The sequence below is a fragment of the Neopsephotus bourkii genome, unplaced genomic scaffold, assembly GCF_033783945.1.
Source record: "Neopsephotus bourkii isolate Nb327-2 ecotype Australia unplaced genomic scaffold, CSIRO-AGI_Nbou_v1 NB_54, whole genome shotgun sequence".
Taxonomy (NCBI): domain Eukaryota; kingdom Metazoa; phylum Chordata; class Aves; order Psittaciformes; family Psittacidae; genus Neopsephotus; species Neopsephotus bourkii.
The window spans coordinates 1,463,281-1,486,053 of NW_026900571.1; the positions used below are offsets into that span (position 1 = coordinate 1,463,281).

Sequence of the window (22,773 nt, forward strand, 5' to 3'; positions counted from 1 at the left end):
ATTTATTATTTCCAAGTCTGGATTGGCTTTACATTTCTCCTGTTGTGTTTGGGTTTCTTTTCTTTGGAGCAGAAGCTCCCCCTGGTGCTGTATTTTGTGGTGTGCAACGTATCACGATGAGAAGAAACTGGATAGGTTTTTCTAAGCTAATTCTAGGGAAATAGAGTGAATTACTATTGAAAATAATATAATTTTTACTTGCATTTTCAGTTATTAATTAATTTAACAGTAGCTTAATGTAATTTCGCCATAATAAAATCTAATACATTTTCCAAAGCCTTTATTAAAAATCTACTTACTGTAGCAAACTGTGAGAGAAATCACGCAGATCTGAAAGTTTACAGTCAGCAAACCACGAAGTCAGTTCTTTCCTGCCTGTTTCTTCCCCAAAACTCCCCCGCACCACACTGTTCCTGCAAGGCCACATACCTGTCTTTGGAGAACAAGTGCTGCAAACTCACTTAACCATACTGGGGTTTCCTTCAGATCTTACTTCCACAAGTAAAGACTTGTAGCTGCCTTCATATTCTTATGTCACAGACTTCTATTTGCATACACATAACTGTGAATTAGCCTATGGATTTCAGTGAAATAAGGTCTGCCTACAGGTATATCAGTTTCTTGTTGGGACTTGAATTCATACAGGTTTTCTTGTACAAGTGGTCAAGGCATCTTTCCTTCTTCACATTCACATCCGGTTCAAGTTAAGGTATGGCAAGGTCATTGCAAAGGCTAAAACCTTTTCCATAAGCCTCCTCCACAGGCTGGTTAGCACTGAACCCCCCTTTGGCAAAGGAGGAAAAAGAAATGAGTTGTTTGCGACAGACACTGTACCAGCAGCATGGCCTCTGTAGCTAGTATTTCCCCTAATGTCCTCAATTTCATTTAATGTCAGAGAATGTGTCACCTGCTGTATGTAAGCCTTTAACTTCCTCCCCTGACACCAGGAGGAAAGTTACCGAAAAGGCAAAGCTGCAAAGCAGGCAGAATATAAAAACAGTTTATAGTTCATATAAAAGATGGTAAAATTTTGGGAGTACGACTTCATTCGCCACGTAACTGAAGGTTGCACAGAACGGCCGCTTTCCTCACTAAACCCTCAAGTGACCCCCGCGACGCCGCGACTGAGGCTCGAACCGGTGAACTAGGCAGGGGAAGACGACGTTTGGCCGTGCGCAAGCGCTCCGCCGCCGGAGAGGAAGAAGAAGCGCGTGCTCGCGGCCAGGTCACGTGCCCCACGTGGGGCGGTCCGGGAAGGCCGGGAGATGCTGCGGCTGCTGGAGAAGCTGCCGCCGGGACGGGCCCTCGAGGTGAGTTCGCCGCGACCCCGGGCGGGCAGCAGAGGGCCCTGACGCCTCCGAGGCAGGAGGAGCCGCGGCCGCTGTGCCAGTCAGCAGCCCGCTTTCCTCCCGGCCCTGCAGGGCGGCTGCTGACCGTTAAGCCGGGGCCGTCGGGCGGTTCCTGTCGTGAAGCGAACTTGGGAAGAGGGTGGGGCTCGGCGGGAGCAGGCGTGTGCATCCTGGTAGCTGTCGCCGAGGCTGGGGAGGGCGGTGGTCGCCGCGGGGGGCGCAGAGAAGCCTCTCTCCGGTACCTAAGAAGAAGGTTGAGCCCACAGACCGGGAGCTCTCCTTTTAGCACTCCTCGGGGCCGCCACCGCACTGCCCGCCCGCGGGGGCCTCTGCAAAGCGAAGGCGACAAGTACAGGCTCGGAATGCGCCGGACGTGCACCCAGCGGGTGTTTCTGCGTTCGCTTTGCTATTAGGTGATTAGAAATACCCTTGAGCTTTTTACAGTGCAGGGTTCCGTCTCCCGAACACAGGAGCTGAGGGGTATAGCTTATGTGCGGGAGCTCCGGTCTCTCCAGTGGGGCTGCGGCCGGCTGGGTTTGCCTCTCTGCTGTGCTCAAAGAAAGATTACTATAGCAGGTCAGGAAGATAGGCGTGTAGAAGAGCCTTAGTGCTGGAGGACAGTGGTTTGGGAGACTAGAGACATCCGCAGGCACCAGCTTAACGCTCAGAGCTTTTGAGTTGTGCTTTTCATCCCAACAGTCCCGGTGGGGAAATGACTGAGGTGCCCTTTGGTGTGGCAGCACTGGTGCTCAGCAGTACGTTATAGTTGTACACAAAACAATATATAAGTCCAGGGTGAATCTGAATCACGTTGTGATTTATATTACCAAACCTTGTGGCGGAGGACAGTTAGTATTCTGGGACAACCTCTTAATGACTATAGAATGTGCACTAGCTTTACTCAGGTATTGAGACAATACCCAGCCAAGGGAGGGATTATAAATGAATTTCCTGATCAAGTCTTGTATGTGGTGTAGGTTATCATTGCTAAAATTATGTTTTTATGTTACATATGAAATGTTTCAGTTTCTTCATAAAATAGTTGATGGCATATGTGGCCGTGCATATCCTCGTTACCAAGATTATGGCAATATCTGGAGCTTGTTGGAGTGGATGGAGGTTTTAGAAGAAACGGGGACGTATTTCAAAACTGCAGTTGGCAAAAGCATATCTGATGAAGAGGTAAGGGCTCATAACTGATTGGGCTTGACTTTGAGAGACAGAATAATGGAGTGATTGGTCCCATAGTTTATTTAGTCCTAAGGTATTTTTATTGTGTAGTATTTGAATAGTAGCAGACTAAGTTAAATAGGTAGGTGAGCTGCCTTTAGAGATACATTGCAGAGACTGAAAAGAAAAAACTAAATTGCCACTGATTTCTCGAGTGTCACCAAATCTGATTTCCTTAAAATCTATAACCTGTTGTTACTATTTATCAGTAATAAAACCCATTCACACTTTTTTTGGCTTTATTGGTTCATTACTAATGCATTGAAGTGTTTTAAAGTATTGACTGTATGCAAATAATGGTAAAAAAAGTCACTGTGAATGAAGCACCATGTAGGACAGGGACTATATTCAGGGCATTCCAGTATGTAAAAGCTTTGGAAAAACTTGTTTAATTATCAGAAATCTTAATTCCTATCTTTTGCATGTTGTTCTTGTTTTGGCTACCTGATAGTAGCTAGATCAAAGAAAAATACTTGTGTAGCCATTGGAAAGTCTGTACATGATTATGTCTTTTCCAGCTAAGCTAATGTATTTTGTCTCCACTATGATTTTTCAGAAACCTTCAGAGCTAAACATGCATTGTTTGTGTGATTTTTGTTTTATTTTGCTTTTAGGGTGACATCTAAGAAGGCCACTCGGGCCTCCATTCTTTGGTCTTTCATAATGTAAATGACAAGAAAATAATTTTTTATTTATAACTTGTTGTGGAAAATACCAATTCTTAGCTATCAAACACAGAGCAGTCACTGGGATTATAAAATGAGATTATGGAGTCCAATATAATGGCTATTTGGGTAGAAGCTTGGGTATCTACGGAGCACAGCTGTTACGGGTGATACGTGTTATTTCTGTAGTTCATAGTTTAAGCAATCACAATTTTTATTTTTGTAGGCTGCTCAGCAGATAAATGAATTAAATTCAAGCTATCAAGAAGCAATCACAAAGTGTCTAAAAGGCAGAAAGGAAGAAATCAGGAATGCACTAGTGGAAAGAGTGAACGCAATCTCTTCTGCCCAGCTGCAGGATTTTGATTGGCAGTTAAAGGTGAGAGTGTTGCCTTGATGTTGTTTGAAAGAAGTGTTCTACAAGAAAATAAATGTTGATACAGATCCCTTAGGCCAGCTCATTCTGGGGAATGGTTAAATTTTCATAGGTGTCAGAAAAACCTGTTCATGGTAACACATTGAATACTTGCCTGAAATTTGTATAAACTGTAAAAGTAAAATTCTGACCCCCTTCTTTCAAAGCTGCAATACCAATCTCTTTCCTAAAAGGAAATTGAGCGTTATTCAGGAACACCTGAAAGTTTTGGCTTTGAAGCCTGAAAAGACAGTATTTTTAGTCAAAGGAGGAAGAAATATTTGTTTAATTTCAGGAGTAGAACACTGATTCAGGATGTGTTTCCCTGACTTTTTCAGATTTTTAGATTCTTGCAATAACATATTAGTTTGAAATTATTTATTAGACTTACCTTGATAATAAACCAATGATGACTGTGTTGCCTACAGTTTGGATTTATGAAGACAGCTGCTTTAAATTAAACTGTATCAAAGACTTAACAACATTACATACTGTTTATATTTTTAGTTAGTCCATGAGAGCTGTGAAACAGATTTGTAGAGCTGTTAAATGCTTTCCCACTTCAACAAGAGTGTTAAACAATTTGTGCAGGAAATAGCTTTGGAAATCAAAGAGCAATGCCTACAGTAGACAGGATTCTGCAAGAGCAAGTATGGCATTGTAGTGTGTTTCAGATTAACTGTTATTAGGGGTTCGTTCTCTTACTAACTGCATTTTGTGCTGACAGAAATAGAGACGACTTATGTGAACCCTTGGGGGGGGTTGTGTTTCACTTAGCATTGTCTTCTGAAAGATTTTTTTTTTTTTTTTTTAGTTAAATCTCTATTTTGTAATTGAGATTTCTGGTGCATGTTCGAACTATTCATTTTGCATTAAATCACTGGGTTTTTTTTTTTTTAGTTTACAGTAGTTGAATCCTACCAAGGACATTGTCTCATTGTCTCCTCTGCTGTATCACATTCTGATCTCAAATAAATAAGATGGGTGTGTGGAATATCTACTGTATTACCAGCTAATCTTTGATTTTAATATATTTACTAAGCCTTAGTTACACTAGAGTGAGTATCATAGTAAACAAAACAGAAAGCACTGTTGGTATGTGATCCTCTTCATCAGTGCTTGTCCAATAGAATATTTGACAGAGTATCAGCTGTAGAGAAAGTTGAAAAATGGACAAAGGTGTCCTCTTTCTCCCAGCTTCTGTAAGACTCTTCTTACTTGTTGATTACCAGAACTATTTGAATACAATGACTTCAGAATTCATATACTTCAGTTTTAAAGAGCCATGATCAAATGTATCCTCTTTTTTCACCTGGAATGCAAAAATATAGCAGACCAGTACTTTTAACAAATTGTTTTGACAAATGTATTGCTATGAACAGGGGGTTTAGTATTTCAGTATGTTCTTAGTATAAACAATCAAAATTCCCAGCGGGGGAGTGGCGTGAAGGCACATAATAAAACCACAAAACCAAAACCTGCAGAGATGACTTAGGAGAAGTTAATTTTGTCATGCTGATGTTTGTTCTTTCTGGTAGTACACATTCAATATAAAGTGCAGATGTGATGCTGTGAAAGACTGAAAACTGAATGGTTCCACCTTACATGTTGTTGTTGTTGTTTCATCAATCTGCATAGCTTGCTCTTTCCAGTGATAAGATCTCCATGCTTCAGATGCCACTTCTCAATCTTGATTTGGATGTGAGAGAAAATGGTGAAATTAAGCCAGTGTCTATAGAGATGAATAAGGAGGAGTTGCAGAACCTAATAAACTCACTGGAAGCTGCTAATAAGGTAGTTTTTACTGATACCATCTTTTTTTCCTGACTTCTCATGTACTGAGTTTAACTGAAATTCATGGGATAATAGAATAGTTTGAGTTGGAAGGGACCTTTAATGGTCATCTAGTCCAGTCCCTCTGCAATGCGCAGAGACATCTTCAACTAGATCAGGTGGCTCAGAGCCTGGTCCAGCTGACCTTGAATGTTTCCAGTGATTGGGTGATGCCTCCTGTAACTGGAATAAACAAGTTTTGTCAACAGGCTTCCCTTGATAAGGTGGCCTCTGGTAGATACCAGCCACATTGTTTGTTCTGGCTGTCTTGATGAAAACCCAACATAAACCCAACATTGGCAAAATGATAGAGTTACAGAAAGTCATACACAAGGACGACTATCTTGGGTGGACTTCAGGGGTAATTTACCACAGTCGATTTTTATTTTTTTTTAAGATTTAATTAGAATCCTGATAAGCATTGTAGACTGTTCAGAACACCTTAAAGTCTTGGGAGAATAGGAGGAGAAGAAAATGAAATGACAAATGTCAGATGAGAGTTGATTTTGAATGATTGGAGAGAACTCCAGAGTTCACCCAGCATCACAAAATTTCAGTGGTTGGGAATGTAATGGGGGAGTTGTTTGGTTGAAACTGTGTGCTTTAATTTCCATGGCATAGTAAATCAGGAGGAAAGCTACAAAGATTCCACTACAGTAACCCAAGAAGAAAAATAATTTGAAACTTTAATTGAGGTGTTTCAGATTTCTTAATAGAAAAAACTAAAAGAAGTGACAATTTGAAGAAAAGTTGTTGGGGGAAGTATCATCTGACTTGCACCCTGGTGATAACTGAATCTTGGAGTCCCTCCTTGTTCAGTTACCTTTCAGTTTAATTCTGACTCTGTTAAAAAGGAAATTTATTTTCTTTTTTAAATCTGAAAAGCTCTTAAATATTTATTGTGTATTATCTGAGAGATGGAATTCTCTGACATATTGCAGGATGGATATGGAAATGTTGTCTCATGACATTTAGCAAGTGAGGGGTTTATTTAGATGTTTTATGTAATGTTGTGATGCTGTACCTGGAATCTGTAGAATATTTAGGAAAAACTGTCAGTATGTGACAACTGAAAATAATAGTTTTATAGCTCATAAAGTTAAAACTAAATTATAATAGCACTGTTAGTATTTTGAATTACAAAATCCAGTAAAACTATGTCTGTTGTGAGGCTGATGAGAGACCTCTGACTGACTACACAGTTCCTAGTGAGATAAATATATTAGACCAGATACAGGTGACGGTCTTGTGAAATGAGAGCTAACAGCTTTCTTTCCCCTGAATTTTTTCTTTCTCCAAAACTAAACAAAATGAGTAGTTTGTTGTGAACTCTGTACTATGCAGAGGTTCTTCTGGGACAGACTTCAGTCTCCACACAACTTTTGTTCTGCTTGAAGGTCTGTATGGAAACTGTGGGATGTTGTAATCTCCTTACTTAGTTTTATGTGCACACGAGGAGGAATTCACTCTAGGAATGGTCCCTCAGTTCTGCTTTGCATGGAAGGAATCTCACTGGACCTGGAAATTACCATTCTGCTTTTTGATTACAGGGAGCTGAGGAATGATTTGCATGCATTAAATGCTAAAGAAAGTTGTTGGAAGTGAGGGTTCTGTGAGACTGTAAAAGACAGCTGAGAGAGGGATGGTGTATTTTCCAGAGGAAAGACATGTTTATACAGGTGCATGTCATACTGTAACAGAAAGCACAAAGCTGTATTTCCTAAACTGCTTAAGTTCTGGTCTCATCCAACTTTAATCTTATTTCTTCTTTTTGAAGGTTGTCTTGCAACTGAAATGATGGAATTCAGCTTGTTCACAGTATCTGATGGTGATGGTTCCCCAATTTACTTGGGGGGGGAGCAAGTAAATGTTCGCTGCAAAGCCAGAAGTTGTCGATACTGTAAAGTACTGAAGTGAGAAGGCTGTTATGAGTTGTGCCCAAATAAGCAACTAATCTTTTGATAAAAATCTTGTATCTGTTTGACCAAAAATAGAAAAATCCAGTGTGCAATTGCTTTTAGTACTAAAGATGTCTAGAACTATGGGAAAGCATCACTTATGATGCGCCTGGTAATACCAAGGCTTACTTGCATAATATGTTGTCCTTATCTAAGGTGCTGCCATGATAATGAAGAACATGACAGAGTACTTGTAGCATTAATCCGTTTATACTTGTAAATAGTAAATAAACACTTGATTTTGTGTGGATAATTGCAGTTAATCACTAAACTGAATCTTCTTAGATGTTGGGAAAAATCAGCTTTACAAACCAGAGCTGTATAGGATTACATATTAGTTGAGGTCAGAAGGGACCTCTGGAGGTTATCCTGTTCAACTCCCCTGGTCAGGCAGGGTCACCTAGAGCAGACTGCACGAGACTGTCCATGTGGCTTTTGAGTATCTCCCAAGGATGGAGACACCACAAAATCTCTAGACAACGTCTTCAGTGCTCAGAAGTTGTGTAAAAAGCAATGGGGGCTTTGCTCAAAAGTAAAGTTTGGGGTTTAGGTTTTGTTTTGGTTTTTTTTGTTTGTTTGTTTGTTTGTTTGGGTTTTTTAATGTCTTAGTTGATGGCTTTTCCCTTAAGTATGTGTCCTGGGTTCAGCAGTAGCAGTCATTTTTCTCCTTATTAGCTGGTGCAGTGCTCTGTTTTTGAATTTGAGCCTGGGAACAATGCTGGTAACACTAAAGGTTTTTAGTTGTTGCTCAGTAATGTTTACTCCGACCAAGGACTTTTTGAATCTCATGCTCTGCCAGGGACTAGGGGAAGCTGAGAGGAAAGAGAGACAGGACACCTGACCCAGACAGGCCAAAGGGGTATTCCATACCACAGCACGTCATGCCCAGTATATAAACTGGGTGGAGTTACCTGGAAGGGCTAGATCATTCCTTGGATCAGGCTGGTTATCGGTATTCAGGTGGTGAGCAGTTGTATTCTCTTCCCTTGTTATTCCCCTTATCATTATTTGTATTTTTGGTGGTAGCAGTAGTGGTTTTGTGTTATACCTTAGTTACTGGACTGCTCTTTTCTCAACCCGTGGGAGTTGCAGTTTTTGATTCTCCTCCCCATCCCTCCAGGAGTGGGGGTCAGAAGAGGAAGGGGAAGTGAGTGAGTGGCTGCGTGGCTCTGAGTTACTGGCTGGGCTTAAACCATGACAATATGTTAATGTTTTCAAATGGGGGTGCAGTGCTGAAGAGGAGCTGACCTATGTAAACCGTGAAAAGGATATTCCCAGCCTATTTAATACAGCAGGGAACTGGTAAATCCTAGTCTAAACTTTTCTGAAATGAGATTGAGTTTTGGTTGTAGTATGTACAAAAGTTAGAATCTGTAACACAAGAATACACTAGGAATTTTACGGTTTTTACTATTTGTTGAACCATTATTACATATGTAAAAAGCAATTTATGTGTAATGCTTACATAAATACTAATTGTGCTTCTCATCAGGTGTAAAATACACACTTCATGTATGTATATTTTATGCATGCCTTGTATATATAAAAAAGGCAAAGTATTGATGACTTATCCATAGTTCCGAAATCAGGATTTTGAGTTCCTTCCCCTGTATTTTGTTGTAACATAGGTTTTCATGTAAGCAAAGTTAAAATATATCCCTACATAAAATTGGACTTCAGAGAAGAGGAGGAGGACAAGAAGCTTGGTTGTAGAAAGGTATCTGTGAAAAAGATTTTAACAGGCTTCAGGGATAGGAAAACTAAATATATGTTTCTAATATTAAAACTAGGACAGAAGTTTTATGGGTCAGAACATTTAAAAAAAAAGAAGTGTGTGTATTAAAGTTGGTCTGTTTCCATTTTATTTCATACTGGTATGCTTAGTGAGATGTGGATCTTGTTCACTGTCAGCAATTCAAGATTAGAAAAAGTGGAGAAGGGAGTAAGGAGTTGTAAGAATGGAAGACTGGAAAATGTGTTGCACTGAAAAAACTGCAATCTCTTTAACAGGGATTGATCATCATCTTGAATGTACATAAACAACTGGAATTTGATAATGGATCTGATAACAGCTGAAGACCTTACATAAATGGTACCAAATTCAAGCTAAAAAATTCAGGTTGGAATTGATTTTAGCTTTATAAAAATTCTGGAAAGAGTTACTGCAGCTTGTCCAGTGGTGAGTTCAGGAGCATGCTGTTTTTTAATAGTGTAAGGAATAAATTGATCAGGTGTATTTATTCATAGACATATTTATCTTGATGCTACTTTTCCATTTCCTCTAGAACTAGTTGCTTTATAGAAGGTGTTCAACCCTTCACTTTATCTGTGGTTGGGAATTTTATTCAAAAGTACTATTTATATGCCCTTGCTCCTGTGGAAGTCCAATGTAGAGAAGGCTTTGGCGATTTTTTTAGGATCAGGTTAGTTAGTTCAACTAACACAGTAATGAAAGGCACTGGAAGGTGTGTGGGTTTTTCTAACTGGGAACTACGACAGGTCCACAGGGACTGCTTTGGTAGTAGACTGTCTTCAGGGAAGGATTCCTAGGATTATAGGGATCAAATAAGTGGGGTTTTTGTATTTATTTTTTTTTTCCCTGTGATCTCCCATATTTCTGTTGGTACTGATTTAAATGGGAGCCAGAACAAGCATTAACAAGAACTGCTGTTAACTGCCTTTATAAAAATCCAATCCTGAATTCTTACGCCAAAGCCTTGTTCAGCTATTTCTTGAAACGATGATTTGCTGGCTTGGATTTGTAAAGCTGCTGTTTGCTGCAACACACAATATTCAAAGTTAGTTGCCTCTGAAAATCTAAAAGAAATCAGGTAATATGTTGTCAGCTGGATCAAAACAGCAAATGATGATTCAGAAATGGGAACAAGAAAACTGGTATGTTCACAGGTGCAAACAAGGTTGCTGATGTTCTCACTGAAATGCATCATCTACCAATGGAGCCATCTTTCTGAGCATCTTTGGCAGTGTGATTGGTATTTTATACTTTTGTGGGAGACTTTACAGATAGCCAGTGATGAGTTAAAAGACATGATTGGTCAGAGACCATCTCTGGAGAGGTGATGTGCTTCTGCTGACATGTAATTAGTTTAGGTCCTTGTTGGTAATGATACTCAAATGCGATTGTAGTTTGCTAAGAATAAAAACATGTGACTACAAGGCCATTTCTTAGATTGGTACCAGCACAAGACAAGAGGGGATGTTTTTATAAAACTTGCAGACTCAAAATTGCTTACAAAGTTATAAAGAAATAATCACACCAAGGAGCAGACAATATAATTAGAGATCACTCTGCACTCCAAGACCGTAAGTAGACCAAAGTTACCTGCTCTTCATCTAAGAAGTGCCATATTTCTTGTTTGTCTCTTCATTCTTTCACCCTGTGCACGTGCATTTTGGTATTATTACATGCTGAAACTCAATATTCTGTGATCTCCTGCCCTCTTTGGGCTACAGGATGGTTGCCCATGAGGCAGGAAGAAATATACTTGTGCACTCACAGCTGTGGGGGTTTTATGCTTTGTAATGCCGAAACAATTTAGAAACATTTTTGTGCACAACAGGTAAAACACAGCCCTTTTTTTTTTTTTTCACTAAAGGCAATTTTAGGAACATATCCTCAGTACATGGGAATTCACGAGAAGGGACAAAGGTTCGTCAGTGATGGGAAACAAACAGCTGGTGGAATGTGGCCCCAGCCCTGGATGATCTTCCCCATTGTTTATCTCAAGGAATCCTTCACTTGCAGTACAAGGAGCTGGAACATTTTGTATAAGGGTGAATAAGGTGACTCCAAAGTGGCAATTTCTGTGCTGTTCAGTGGTAGCATAAAGCACAGGAATGTGAGAAATATTTCTGTGATATTTAAAATAGTATTTTTTGTGACTAATGAGGTTGGGGTTCAAGTCCCTTTCTGCCACACAGGAGAGCTGGATTAACCTGAGCTCTGTCCTTTGCTCAGCGAGCTGCTTTGTTGAAACTCATAGATCCTTACTATTCTATTACCTTTTGGTTGAAATTGCCAAGGGATTCAAGTACTGTTGGGAGACAACTGTACGCAGTCTAGAACAGTAGAAGCTCATATCTTTGGGAAACCTAGCTAAGAAGGACGCCTAGTGCAAATTGCGTGAGGCAGATATGCAGATTGTAAGCAGGTATAGCAAAAACCTAATTAGCAATAGGACTTTATCTGTGTTGATCATGAAGTCTGGCTCCTAAGGGCAGGCAAACTAACTACTAAAGTACAACAGTGACAGAGCTTAGCATTACTACATTGTTCACCTTTCTTGCTAAAAGCCAGCCAAATCATTCCAATATGTTGACAGGAAGAGGTTGTGTTTCTTTAGTACTCACTGATTTCTAGCTCCAGATGGCAATCTACATAAATAGACACATTTTTCCGGTCTGTGCCTCTAATAACCACTGCCTTTTCCTTGCTGTCAAGCTATTGCTCTCAAGTGAGAAACATTTTCTTCTGCTTTCTTTCTAAGAGTAGTTTAAAGGGGGATTATGTGCTAGTTATGATTATGTACCCCGTTCAAAAGTTTGGTTTTAATTCCCTTTTGAGGGTTTGAAAGTGGGTTTAGTTTCAATCCAATGTGCCTTGCAAGCTTGTATGCCAAATTCTGTTTTCTTTATGAGAGTTAGTGGTTAAGTGTGCAGATAGGAGATCAGCAGGATACAGGAGATACTGGCTCTGGGCTAAGGTATTGCCAGCCTGCATTAAGGGGTTCTCTTACCTCATTATGTGGTCGGCTTATTAGCCTCTGATGCAAAACTTCCTGCCAAGAGCTGGCAGCTGTTTCCTCACTCAAGATCATGGCTTCCAGCTCTTGATGCAGCCAGGGCTTGGTGTGTGCCATTCAAAACTGGTAGCATGGCTGGGGTTTGCATCGGTGGCATGTGTTGAAGAACTCTTGATGCACAGGGATAGACCCTGCTATTTTGGAGCATGATGTTCTTTGTGGAATTTTGCACTTGTGCTGCTCTAGGTTTGTTAATGGCCCTTTCCCTGCTCCATATCCCCTCTTTTTTTTCTTTTTTTTTCTTGTTGGAATGATACAAGGTAAGTGCTTTTAGCCCGCCTGCCTAACATTTGTGAGCAAAGTGTTGGATGATCCATAAACTAAAAACTATGTGTATGCAGATGCTAGGAGTCTACTTCACTGCTCCATGGAACTTGTAATGAGACTGGGACTTTTGAGCCCACAGTAAAACTGATAGTCTCAAGGACCCCCCCTAGATTAGCAATGTCAAATGGCTGATTTGCAGCCTTGTATTGTTTGTAATCATAGAATGGTTAGGGTTGGAAGGGACCTTATAATGAGCAATTTAAACCCTTTCTTATCTGGTGATTTATCATTCCAGACTGTTTCTGCAGAAGTCTGCTGTGCAAAGGGCAGGGGTGGCAGGTCCTGATCTGTTACGAGGTCTAGGTCTTGAAGGATGTGATGAACATTAACATGTAGGAGTGTTTCATTTACTATTACATTCTGATTAAAAAGCTGTAGTATCAGCTGGATAAGGTCATCTGTTGACCTTACTGCCAGGCAATGAGGAACTAATGAAGCAGCTTTCCACATCACTTGTCTGTATTCCCTATTAACTCATAACTTTGTGTAATGCTGCCTGTAATGTCCTCATCAATGTTTTTTTCCGTATTAGCTGGTATTGATAACAATCAGCTTTTACATATGTTGGCTTGTATATCTAAACTCTCCTAAAAGTATGAAACACTTTCAATACAAAACAAAATCTAACTGTTAATAGTTATGCTTCAATAAAATGCTATGTTAGGGAACATACTGTGAACTCTATTAGGAAAAACCTGGCAATAGAGACAGGGATTTGATACAGGTAGGAGGTGATTGACCTATTGATTCTCAGTTGCATGGACTTTGCTAATACTTTCCCTGTGGCTCCTTGGCTGGAGTTGTCAAGTGATAAGCAGTTGGGTTGGGAGAGGCAGCTCCACAACAGCAGTGCACTAAGCATCACCAGCATGCTGTAAGGCTCAGCCATACCTCTTTGTTTCTCAGGAATGTAAGGAAATCTGTAGGAAAGGGTATGCACAAATCTCAGGTCTGTTCCCAGACATCTGCCAACTTTTGGGAGAATGTGTTGCAGTTGCCAGCTGCAGGAAAAGTGGCCACTCTTGGCCTGTGGTATCCCTCAGTAGTTGCTTCTAGGAATGAACACATTTGGTATTTACTTTTTAATACAAAATTACAGATGGCACAATTGTTCTCATAAATTTCAACTCAGCTACTTTGTGGAAATAACAAAATTCCACTTAGATCCAATCAGCTGATTCCTTAGTTGGAAACTGTGAGATTTGTCTCTGCTACTCTTTCTTTCTTTTTGTAGATCCCCACCTCTCTGAAAATACTAACTCCTTGAGTGGTACTTCTCAGATGCTATGGAAATTCTTCCCAGTGTAACTATTAACTTTGAAATGATGCATTATATAACAGTTATAATTCTTCCAACAGTTATTTCCTCAAATTTCTGTACACTAAATGCTGAAGGACTGTGACATAACTACTTCTTTGAGTTGCTTTACTGTTTTTTGGAAGCATGCTGCTGTGGGCTGCCAATATGTGTTAAGAAATATAGTAGGACTAATTTTTAATCCACTTAAATAGATGAAAGTGGGTACAGAAAGATCAAAGGTGATGTGCAGTCACTTTGTAAACATCAAGGTATAGTACTTTGGCTGAAGATGCTCTTTAAGAACAGATGTATACTATTCTGAATGTGATGAGGCTGGATGGCTGGATTTGGGTTGTGGGTTGTTTTTGTTTTGTTTTGTTTTTTAAAGCTTAAATCCACTATTCAATAGCTGGGTCTTACCTTGAGCATGTAACATTATGGCTACTGCAGTTCTTCAGTTAATAACGTTGAGAAAGAAAAGTAACAAGTCTGACAAGTCTAATTATGTAGTCTGTAGTAATGTTATTGCATAAATTAGTGTACGTAATACAGCCAGTAAACAACATTGAAAAGAATAAATGTGATGGGAAAGACCATTCTGGACCACTTGTCTATCAAGTTAACATCAGTCAAATCAGGGATTTTTACTTTGATCTGGGATGCCCTCCTTCTTAAGTGTCCTTTCTTATGAAGCCTGTGTCTATCCAGAGCACTCCTACTGTAGAGGTCTCTGCTGGAAGTGGCTCTTCTGTACTGCAGGTTGGCACTGTTGTATGTGTACGTGGTGGCGCGGATGTTACGGAGGCTCATGGACACATCTGAGCAGCTGATGTCATTTCGTATTTCAAGTGGGTTAAGAAGCATGCTTCCATGGGGATCAACCTGTGTCAAGGAAGGAATGTGAATTAGACAAGTTCCTCAGTCAGCCTAAGGTGTTTCCCAGGCTGACAGGTACCTTCTGGCTCTACTGCTGAGGTGCTCCTGGGGCTGCAGTGACAGTTTTGTTTTGTACAGCGTTGGCAAAGGTGAAAAGATACTGAATACACTTTCCTGACTAGTGTGAAATTAGCTATTAAGCATCTAAGTACCTTCCATCCTGACCTGGTTCCTTGGACTGGGACCTTTGAATTCAGCTAGTTATCTCATCCCCTGTAAAGTAAGACTTTTCTAATTTTAAGTTAGATCATGGTCTTTATGAAATACTGGTTTTTCAATATCTGGTGACCCGAAGCTTTCAAATACTCAAGGTGAAAATTAAATGTTGCTGTCTCTTCCCATTTTATACAGTTCTATACAGTTTTAGTGCTGTAGGTTAGTTTCAAAACCTATTGTGTAACAATGGGTTCATTGTATGAAGAGCATGTAGGTACATGTGCATTTTATCAGTTATTGTAAAATGCTTCTGATGAGAATGAATTTTGGAAGTTTGCTATACTACAGAGATGGAAATCACTGCTTGCAACAGCACACCATTAACTTGCCCATATGCAGATAGAATAATCCATTTTATCCAATAAAATCTTATATTCAGGTGCATTTTTGTATGTCGGTACCAGAAGCAGTTATTTCAAATATTCTTATCACTCTATTTGTGCTGTTAGTCAGTCAAGGCCCTGTTTTACATGCCTAAGCAAAGGACTGAAAGCTGCAACCAGTCTATACATGTCCAGTACAAACAATGATCTGTGTATAGAAACAATATTTTAATATCATTGTATTTTTCACATATGAATGTAATTAACCATTAATAGCAACATTACTATGAAGTGTTTACTTTTCACTCATCTTTAGTTTTCTGCTTGTTTGTAGTAAGATCTCTTTTGGAGAGTGTCTTTGGTGTTTCCAGAATGACTCCTGATTTCTCCAATAGAGACTTCCTAGATGTTTCAAATTCCCAGATATTTAAATGTCCACTGTAGCTCATATGAGGGAAATACACATTAGGACACAGACCTTTTAAATGAAATTTCAGAGACTTTGACTTGAGTATTGAAACTGTTTGTTGTAAACTGTGGTGTTGGACCTAGACTAAGTATATTATAGTCTATGCTATGGCTGTCTGGCAATGCCTTCATACCAAGGAAAAAGTAATTCCTGACAATGTATAGTCCTGTGAAGTACCAGTGATACGCAATACTTAGTTCACACTGAGCTTTAAATTTATAGTAAGTCATAGCAGAGCTAGGAAATTATATAATAATCTGCAGCAGGTCTGAAGTATGTTCAAGAAAAAACTCCAAGCAGAGCACATGGGGAAATCCAGTCTTTGGGGATTGCTGCAGAGGAAAGCTGGAAGCTGGAGAAGCCTTGGTTCCACCTGGCAGCACTGAAGTTGTTCCTTCGCATTACCAGAAGGAGAAAATGTTGCGTGATGACTGCTGGTGTATTTACACTATGCCAGACTAAGCACTTACTAACTGAAAACAAAGAAATGAAGGGGCTATTTGTACAAAAGCTACACAGGAGAACTGTGAGACAAAAAAAAAAAAAGGTCTTCTAAATGGAGTAATAAATCACCACAGATAGAAAATGCACTAGTCTGGTTTAGGAATTGGTTCTGTTTATGTTGAGATAAGCATTCAGTGGAGACATCCCTTTTCCCACCACTGTTTTGGTAGGAAAAGCTTGCATATGCTTGGTTAGAGAGGCCAGCTGGTCATAAATCAGCATGGTGTTTGCAATCTTTACGTGAGAAAAAAATACATTCAAATTTAAGCAGAAGGAATATCTAAGCTAGGGTTCCTACTCTCCAGAGGACTGCCATAACTATGGGACTGTTCATTACTCGTAAGTTCTGATATTTTCTGTGGAAAAAGCAACAATCTCCATGTAAAAAGAGATATTTTTTAATCCTCAGAAGTTTTGATAGGTTTCCAGTATTTTCCCATATTTTTCCCCAGCTCTTTGATTATATAACCTAGTATTTAATCTAATTGACTTTAGTGTCATAATAGCAGTAACAACAGTGCAAGCATCATTAAACAGTTATTATGGCTTCTCTTTTGTGAAGACAACTCGTAACTGCCTATAATCTAAATGGATGTTTCTTAAACTAATATGCCCTGACAGTTTATTATAAGCCAACCAGTGTATGAATTCCCACTTGTAAGTCTTATGAATGAACCTGATATATTTTAGAACGAATTTTATTTAAATCATTTTAGGCAGGATGATCTGTATACATCATAAAGCAATCCAGTCTTTGAATTGCAGTCATTGCAATTCAGAGCAAAGAACCTTACACTGGTCTTGAATGAAGTAGCTCCGAAAAACACAAAGGCTCTTCTTATGTACCTGAGTCAAATTCTCTGCTTCTGCAACATGAAACTGGACTAATAGTTAATTTCCCACATTATTAAAAAACCTTTCAGAATTTATTGAGGTTCACCTCAAAATAGTCTCAAAACTTGTGCAGCTGAGGCTTTGTTACTGAAGCATAGGAATTCTAACGGTTTCCATGTCTGGAATCTGGAAAATGTACAAATTCTTAAGGGATACACAAAAGAGATTTGTTACTAGGTTTTTTTATGTTAATGCTAGAATGAAATAACAGCAAATATGCACACAGTAAAAGCTGTAAATTTGCTGTTTGAAAATCTTTCTGCCCTTACTTAATATGAGGTTACCTGGGTCTTGCTGTTGGTTCTGTGCATCAGAGACAGTCAGTAGGCTTTAACTCATTCCAGTGCATGTCACAGTGATGAGGCTCTTTCCCCACGTCAGAAATGTACTGCAGCGCTACACAGTCTTTGACACATCTGTGTTGGATGGAATGTCAAAAAAATGGGAGTGAAAGAGACAACTCTGTCTACTAATTTTCTGGCCCCCTAGCTGGTTGTCTGCTTGGGAGTAGGGTGTCTCAGTCCCGCTTATAGGTAGGAAAGATGGGCTACATCAAACCCAGAGTATCTTTTCCTTGCTCAGATACAATGCATTTATTCTTTCAAATACCACCTTATTGTTTTTTAACTGGAATGTCCTAAATTTTATTACGTGAACTGACCATTGCTCAGATGAAAACAGGATTTCTTGCTTAACATATTCCGAGAATAAATGTGGGTAACGTTCCTGTGTAACCTTATCTAGGTGTTCCTGCTCCGGCAGGGGGATTGGACTAGATGATCTTTTGAGGTCCCTTCCAATCTCTAACATACTGTGATACTGTGATATGTGTACATTTTGCCTTGTTTGTACAATGCATAAATTTTGTGTAAAGTTGTAGAAAGCTGAAGAATTGGTTTGTGGGCTTTTTTTTCCTGTCTTTTGAACATACCATGAACAATATGTGAGGAGAATGTTAAAGCATCTAAAGCTGAAATGCCAGTCCTCTGCTATAATTACCATAGTTTAAATATTCTTCAGATGCTTTTATGTGGTGATGCTTCTTGTAATGACGTTTGTAGCCCTATCGTGTTTGTAGATTTTTAATTCTTCATTTGCACTGAAACTACCTAAAGCCTAAATCAGCACAGATATTAATCTTCATCAGTGATGGAAAAGCTTCAATGTGTGCTCAGGAAAAATCACGAAAAGTAATAATAATCTGGCTTGCATGTTTACTTAGAAAATGCAATTCCTGATTAGGAGCATCAAATGATATTGTAAGTGTAAAACAATTAAAGTAATAAAATAACCCTAACCCAATAGTCCTGTGTTGACCATATAAAAAGTAGTCAGCTTTAGGGTAAAATCATGTTGGCATTCCTTGACAAGAGGATGACCCCCAATTACTTAGTGCTATCCAGAATGGGTTTTTACCTACCTACTTTCTACTTTTTTTTATGTTAACTGGTGGGAGATAAAAGGTTAAGAACTTTTCTTTAGTCTCAATACAAAAACATCCTTTCTTTTAATACAAAAGATTCAGGGCCATGTTACTCATACAAGCTGTCCTGTTGCAACAAATGCACTAGTGTTATCACAATCTGATCTGGAAAGAAACAGGTTATGTTCAGCAGGGGTGTACTTATTCAGGTGTGGATTTGCTTGAGGGTTGAGCTGGCTGTGTGATTATATACTCATTCCTTTTTCTCCTTTCAGCAGGAGAAAACAGTAGTAGCCACCATACTGGAAGATTGCATATTTTCCTTGGAGCCAGTGGCTGGTCTCTGCTTTCCATTCCAGGTGTTTTGTGGTTCACAAAAGGTTGAAAGGAGGGTGTGATGCTCTGCAGAACTGGGGAAGAAGACACCATGCCTTGTATTGCCATTTATGAACCCCTTGATGGCTCAGTCCCTTTCCCACTCACATGATTGCATCCTCTCTCTCATGCTGAAGAGACATCTTCTGTGTAATGATTATTCACATTGTAATTGTCTGGGGAAACAGAAGTAGTTATATACATAGACTATCAAAATATTTTCTTGCTGGCTAAGTTTCCTCAGTGGTACCTAGCTTCGAAAAATGGACAAGGAGATATAAACAGTCTTTATGCTTTATTCAGAGAAACAGAAAGCTTGTTTACTACAAACTAATTTTTTTCTGCATATTAAAAATTAAAATGGCATAAATTATGAAACCGGAGAGGCTTTATTTCAGACTGTAGAGTAAGAACAGCCACATGTGAAACAGCAGTATGGTTTCCTTTTCCACCTGGTCTTCTCTATACTGTGTTAATATCACAGTCAGTTTGCTGAGTGTTGCTCACATCTCAGGCTTTTGTTATCTGACGAAGGAATTTGAATTCTTTTAGTCATGTATGTGAGATGGCAACAAGAAATATCTTCACCTGGCACAAGGAGGAGAAGCACTGTTACATATCTTCTATTGCTTAGAGGTCCCTGAAAGGATAAGTAGTATGGGTCAAGAGTAAAAGGGAAAAGTTACCCTATATATGTATATACTTACAGCTGTACTTCCTTTGTGCTCAAAAAAATCTTTCCCGTGTTCCAGTAGAGATATCATACCACCAGTGGAAATTCTCAAAACATGAAGGCAAGGAACTGGGAGCTGGCTTCATTAGAGGTCTCATAACCTTTCCGTGTCCCACTGCTCTGGTCATGTGCATTCTTCCTGCTGAAGATAGAAATACAGCTGTTGGACATCTGCACTTCCATGCTGAGTAAAATGAATGCTCACTGGGTCCCACATCAATGTTATCTCCAGTGGGATAGCAAAATCCATTGATACCCATTCACATGTGTGTGTCTATGTGTATATATATATGTGTATCTAAAATCACAAACTTGCACTGTACAGGCAAAAAGCAGTCAGTTCACTTAAAGCATACACAGCCTCAGAATGGAATTTCAATCTAAAGTGTGAACCCTTACAAATCCTGGTACAAAGCACGTATGCCTTCTGTTTTCTGTCAGAAAAATGCTGGTGCGTGCATGTGGTGCTCTGAAAAGTTAAAGTGTGGTTGTAAATACTTTCCATCCCATTCTGAGTACTGGTCTCAGCATAATCTTTGTCAGTGTAGCATTTAGACAGAAGCTTTTAGTCACAAGTTAAGGCTTTTTTTTTTTTTTTTAGTTAAAAGAAGTCTCCAAATGTGTAGGAAAAAGAGCTTACCTGCATCTTATCCTTTACACTTTCTCATCCTTAGTTCTGTGCACTAGGGGTCAGGCCGCCAAGGCTGACCTCTGAAGAAGTGTTGCTTCCCTTTTCATCATGAATTCTTGCTGTGCTTCTCACCTAGGCTGGGTTATCTCCAGAGCTGTTGAGGTGACTGGTTAGAGTTGGTGTGTTTTGCTGTTTCTCCTGCTTCCTTAACTTCCACAGAAATTGATAGATAGTGTCTGCACACAACAACCCGTAACAGGGTGACTTATCTCCTCTGCTCTGTGGAGGACAGTACTTTGTGGGACCTTGGAGACTGCTTCAAGCCTGAACAGAATTCGTGCACTCACTGTAATAAAGCATCTCTTACACACTGGGACAGGAGGTGAAAGCAGGAAAGGGCTCATGAGTTCACTGAGATTGAGGACAGGATGACTCAGTTAATGATGCTTGATTGTAGCGGTGTGGCTGCTGGGACACAAAGAACACAACTCTAGAATTAATAAAATATCAGAGTTTCTGAAATGCACTTCCTGGCAGGTATGTGAAATTGCAAACATCCATCAAGCTGAAGTCTTACCTTTAGTCAGAGTTTTATGTGTCCGTCTTGTTCTTCAAGCTGAGCACAAGGTTCGATACAGTTTTGTCCAAATGTTATTGCCTCAGGCCACAACAACAGAGGAGTTTATAGGACAGCCTTGGTAAGATCTCATTCATACTTGGATGTAATGTATTGTAAGAAAAGCAGAGAACAGAAGCAAATTTGGGGCTCATTAGGGGATGTATTTTCCTCTGAGTCAGACTGGGCAAAATACATCTGAGGGAAGTGTTTATTTCTGAAAAACTGGGAAAAAATGGAACAGTTTTGTAGAAGTTTGCAAGTGCTTAGTGATGTACTGGTAAATTTTCCTAGTTAAAGTGTCCATAATATTACTTCCTGGAGTTTGTCTGGCTTGCTTTTTAATTGGAGGTAGTTGTGGCCTGCTTGAATTTAGCCTGAGGGAAAAATCCTGACATCTGTGAAAACTATTAGAACCTAGCAGCATCCTCCTTATGTTCCTGGAAACTCGGTGATGTGGGCTTCAATCAAGACTCACTGAAGCAACAGCATCTGTCTTTGTTTTCTATTTTTGGTGAAGTTTCTGTGTGTAAAGAGGAACTATATAATAAACATTTCTTCTATACCACCTTCTACAGCAAAGAAATATACAGTCACAATTGTAAATGTTTAACTTCTTTGTACCTGTTGTATTCCTCCCATGCTGCAGAGAAATGCTTGTAGTTTCTTACCCTGTTTTCAGTTGAAGATGGAATAAACCATATGTTGGTGTAATCTCCTTAAAATGTTTTTTTTCTCTAGACAATCTTAAATGCTTTTACATATGTGTTTAAATTACATCTATCTCTACTATCATATACATCAACATTATCACAGCAGAAATAATGTTTGAAAAATTAGCTTAAACATTTTACCTGGCCTCTATTTGTTTCCAGTCTGCTCTTCTTTCTTGAAGCATGTCCTGGTCTCCTTCCTGCGTTTTTTTGACATTGGGGTCCTTTCCCAAAGAATATGTAGTTTACAAAGGCATATTCCAGCAAGGCCAGGAACACAAACACAAAGCATCCCATCAGGTAAATATCTATTGCCTTTACGTAGGGAATCTTTGGCAAGGTCTCCCTGAGGTGGGTGCTGATGGTGGTCATGGTCAGCACAGTTGTGATTCCTATGAAAAAGGAGGAAAAAGATATTGACTAAGAAGAATGGGAAGTGAGCATGAAAGTTGTAATGGCAGCATTGCCCCCTGTTGTGCACTTCTCATGCTCTTCTATGGCTTATGTGATCAGATTCTAAACAGCCAAGGAAATGTATTTTGCAGGACTGGAAATGAAGATATCCTTGCAAGCCTGCTAATATCACCTTCTTTGTATTTCCATGCAATAAAGGGTGAATGAAATAGCCTTCAAAAACCCAAGCTATCTTGGTACATCTTGCCTTAATTTTTACAATAAATGTGCTAGGGAATGTGGTATTAGCTGACCTGAATAGCAAAGAGTTGGTCACTGTTCTCTCTATGTGAGGAAATGCTTCTGACTTTACTTAAAGCAATAGCCCTGCTTGACCCAATAGGGTGGCTTGCATTGCTCTGGGGAACTTGAATAAGTATCTAGCCTTCGACTGAAAACAGAGGATTGAAAGGAGAAAGGGAAGCTTTATGATGAAGTGGTGGTCTTTGATGAAGAGAAAGAGATACATATGCTTTTATCAAAGGAGCTCTTCCTGTTAAAGAGGTGCTTTCAAGTAAAGTAAATAATTTCCATATCACTGTGTTATCCACCATTGCACGATTCTTTCTACGTCATTAATGCATCTA

At 39.4% G+C, this 22,773-nt stretch overlaps 3 protein-coding genes across 4 annotated transcripts in view; 1 reads left to right on the top strand and 2 right to left on the bottom strand.

The window, feature by feature from the left end:
- Window positions 1-22,773, bottom strand: part of ATP10D (ATPase phospholipid transporting 10D (putative)) — a 125,778-nt gene that overhangs the window by 57,307 nt on the left and 45,698 nt on the right. The window lies entirely within an intron of this gene.
- On the top strand, window positions 1,202-7,459 carry COMMD8 (COMM domain containing 8). 2 transcript variants are annotated; one of them, XM_061353125.1, is made up of 5 exons: window positions 1,202-1,310; window positions 2,376-2,531; window positions 3,471-3,623; window positions 5,298-5,453; window positions 7,270-7,459. In XM_061353125.1, exons 1-5 carry the CDS (start codon window positions 1,266-1,268, stop codon window positions 7,288-7,290), a joined length of 531 nt encoding a protein of 176 aa, XP_061209109.1. In that variant the 5' UTR covers window positions 1,202-1,265; the 3' UTR covers window positions 7,291-7,459. The 2 variants fall into 2 exon arrangements, with proteins under 2 accessions (XP_061209109.1, XP_061209106.1); XM_061353122.1 differs by lacking the exon at window positions 7,270-7,459 and having other exon boundaries at window positions 5,298-5,501.
- Window positions 13,188-22,773, bottom strand: part of LOC133212081 (gamma-aminobutyric acid receptor subunit beta-1-like) — a 62,169-nt gene continuing 52,583 nt past the window's right edge. The window contains exons 5-6 of the mRNA XM_061353110.1: window positions 21,875-22,125; window positions 13,188-14,782 (exon numbers count right to left, since the gene is read on the bottom strand). Of these exons, the coding sequence (XP_061209094.1) occupies window positions 14,435-14,782; window positions 21,875-22,125 (599 nt within the window). The 3' untranslated portion in view covers window positions 13,188-14,434. The remainder of the gene's footprint in view (window positions 14,783-21,874; window positions 22,126-22,773) is intronic.

Coding starts and splice junctions, on each gene's coding strand:
- COMMD8 (XM_061353122.1), top strand. CDS start 1,266: ATGCTGCGGCTGCTGGAGAAGCTGCCGCCGGGACGGGCCCTCGAG. Junction 1,311..2,375: donor CGCCGGGACGGGCCCTCGAG/GTGAGTTCGCCG, acceptor GAAATGTTTCAG/TTTCTTCATAAAATAGTTGA. Junction 2,532..3,470: donor AAAGCATATCTGATGAAGAG/GTAAGGGCTCAT, acceptor TTATTTTTGTAG/GCTGCTCAGCAGATAAATGA.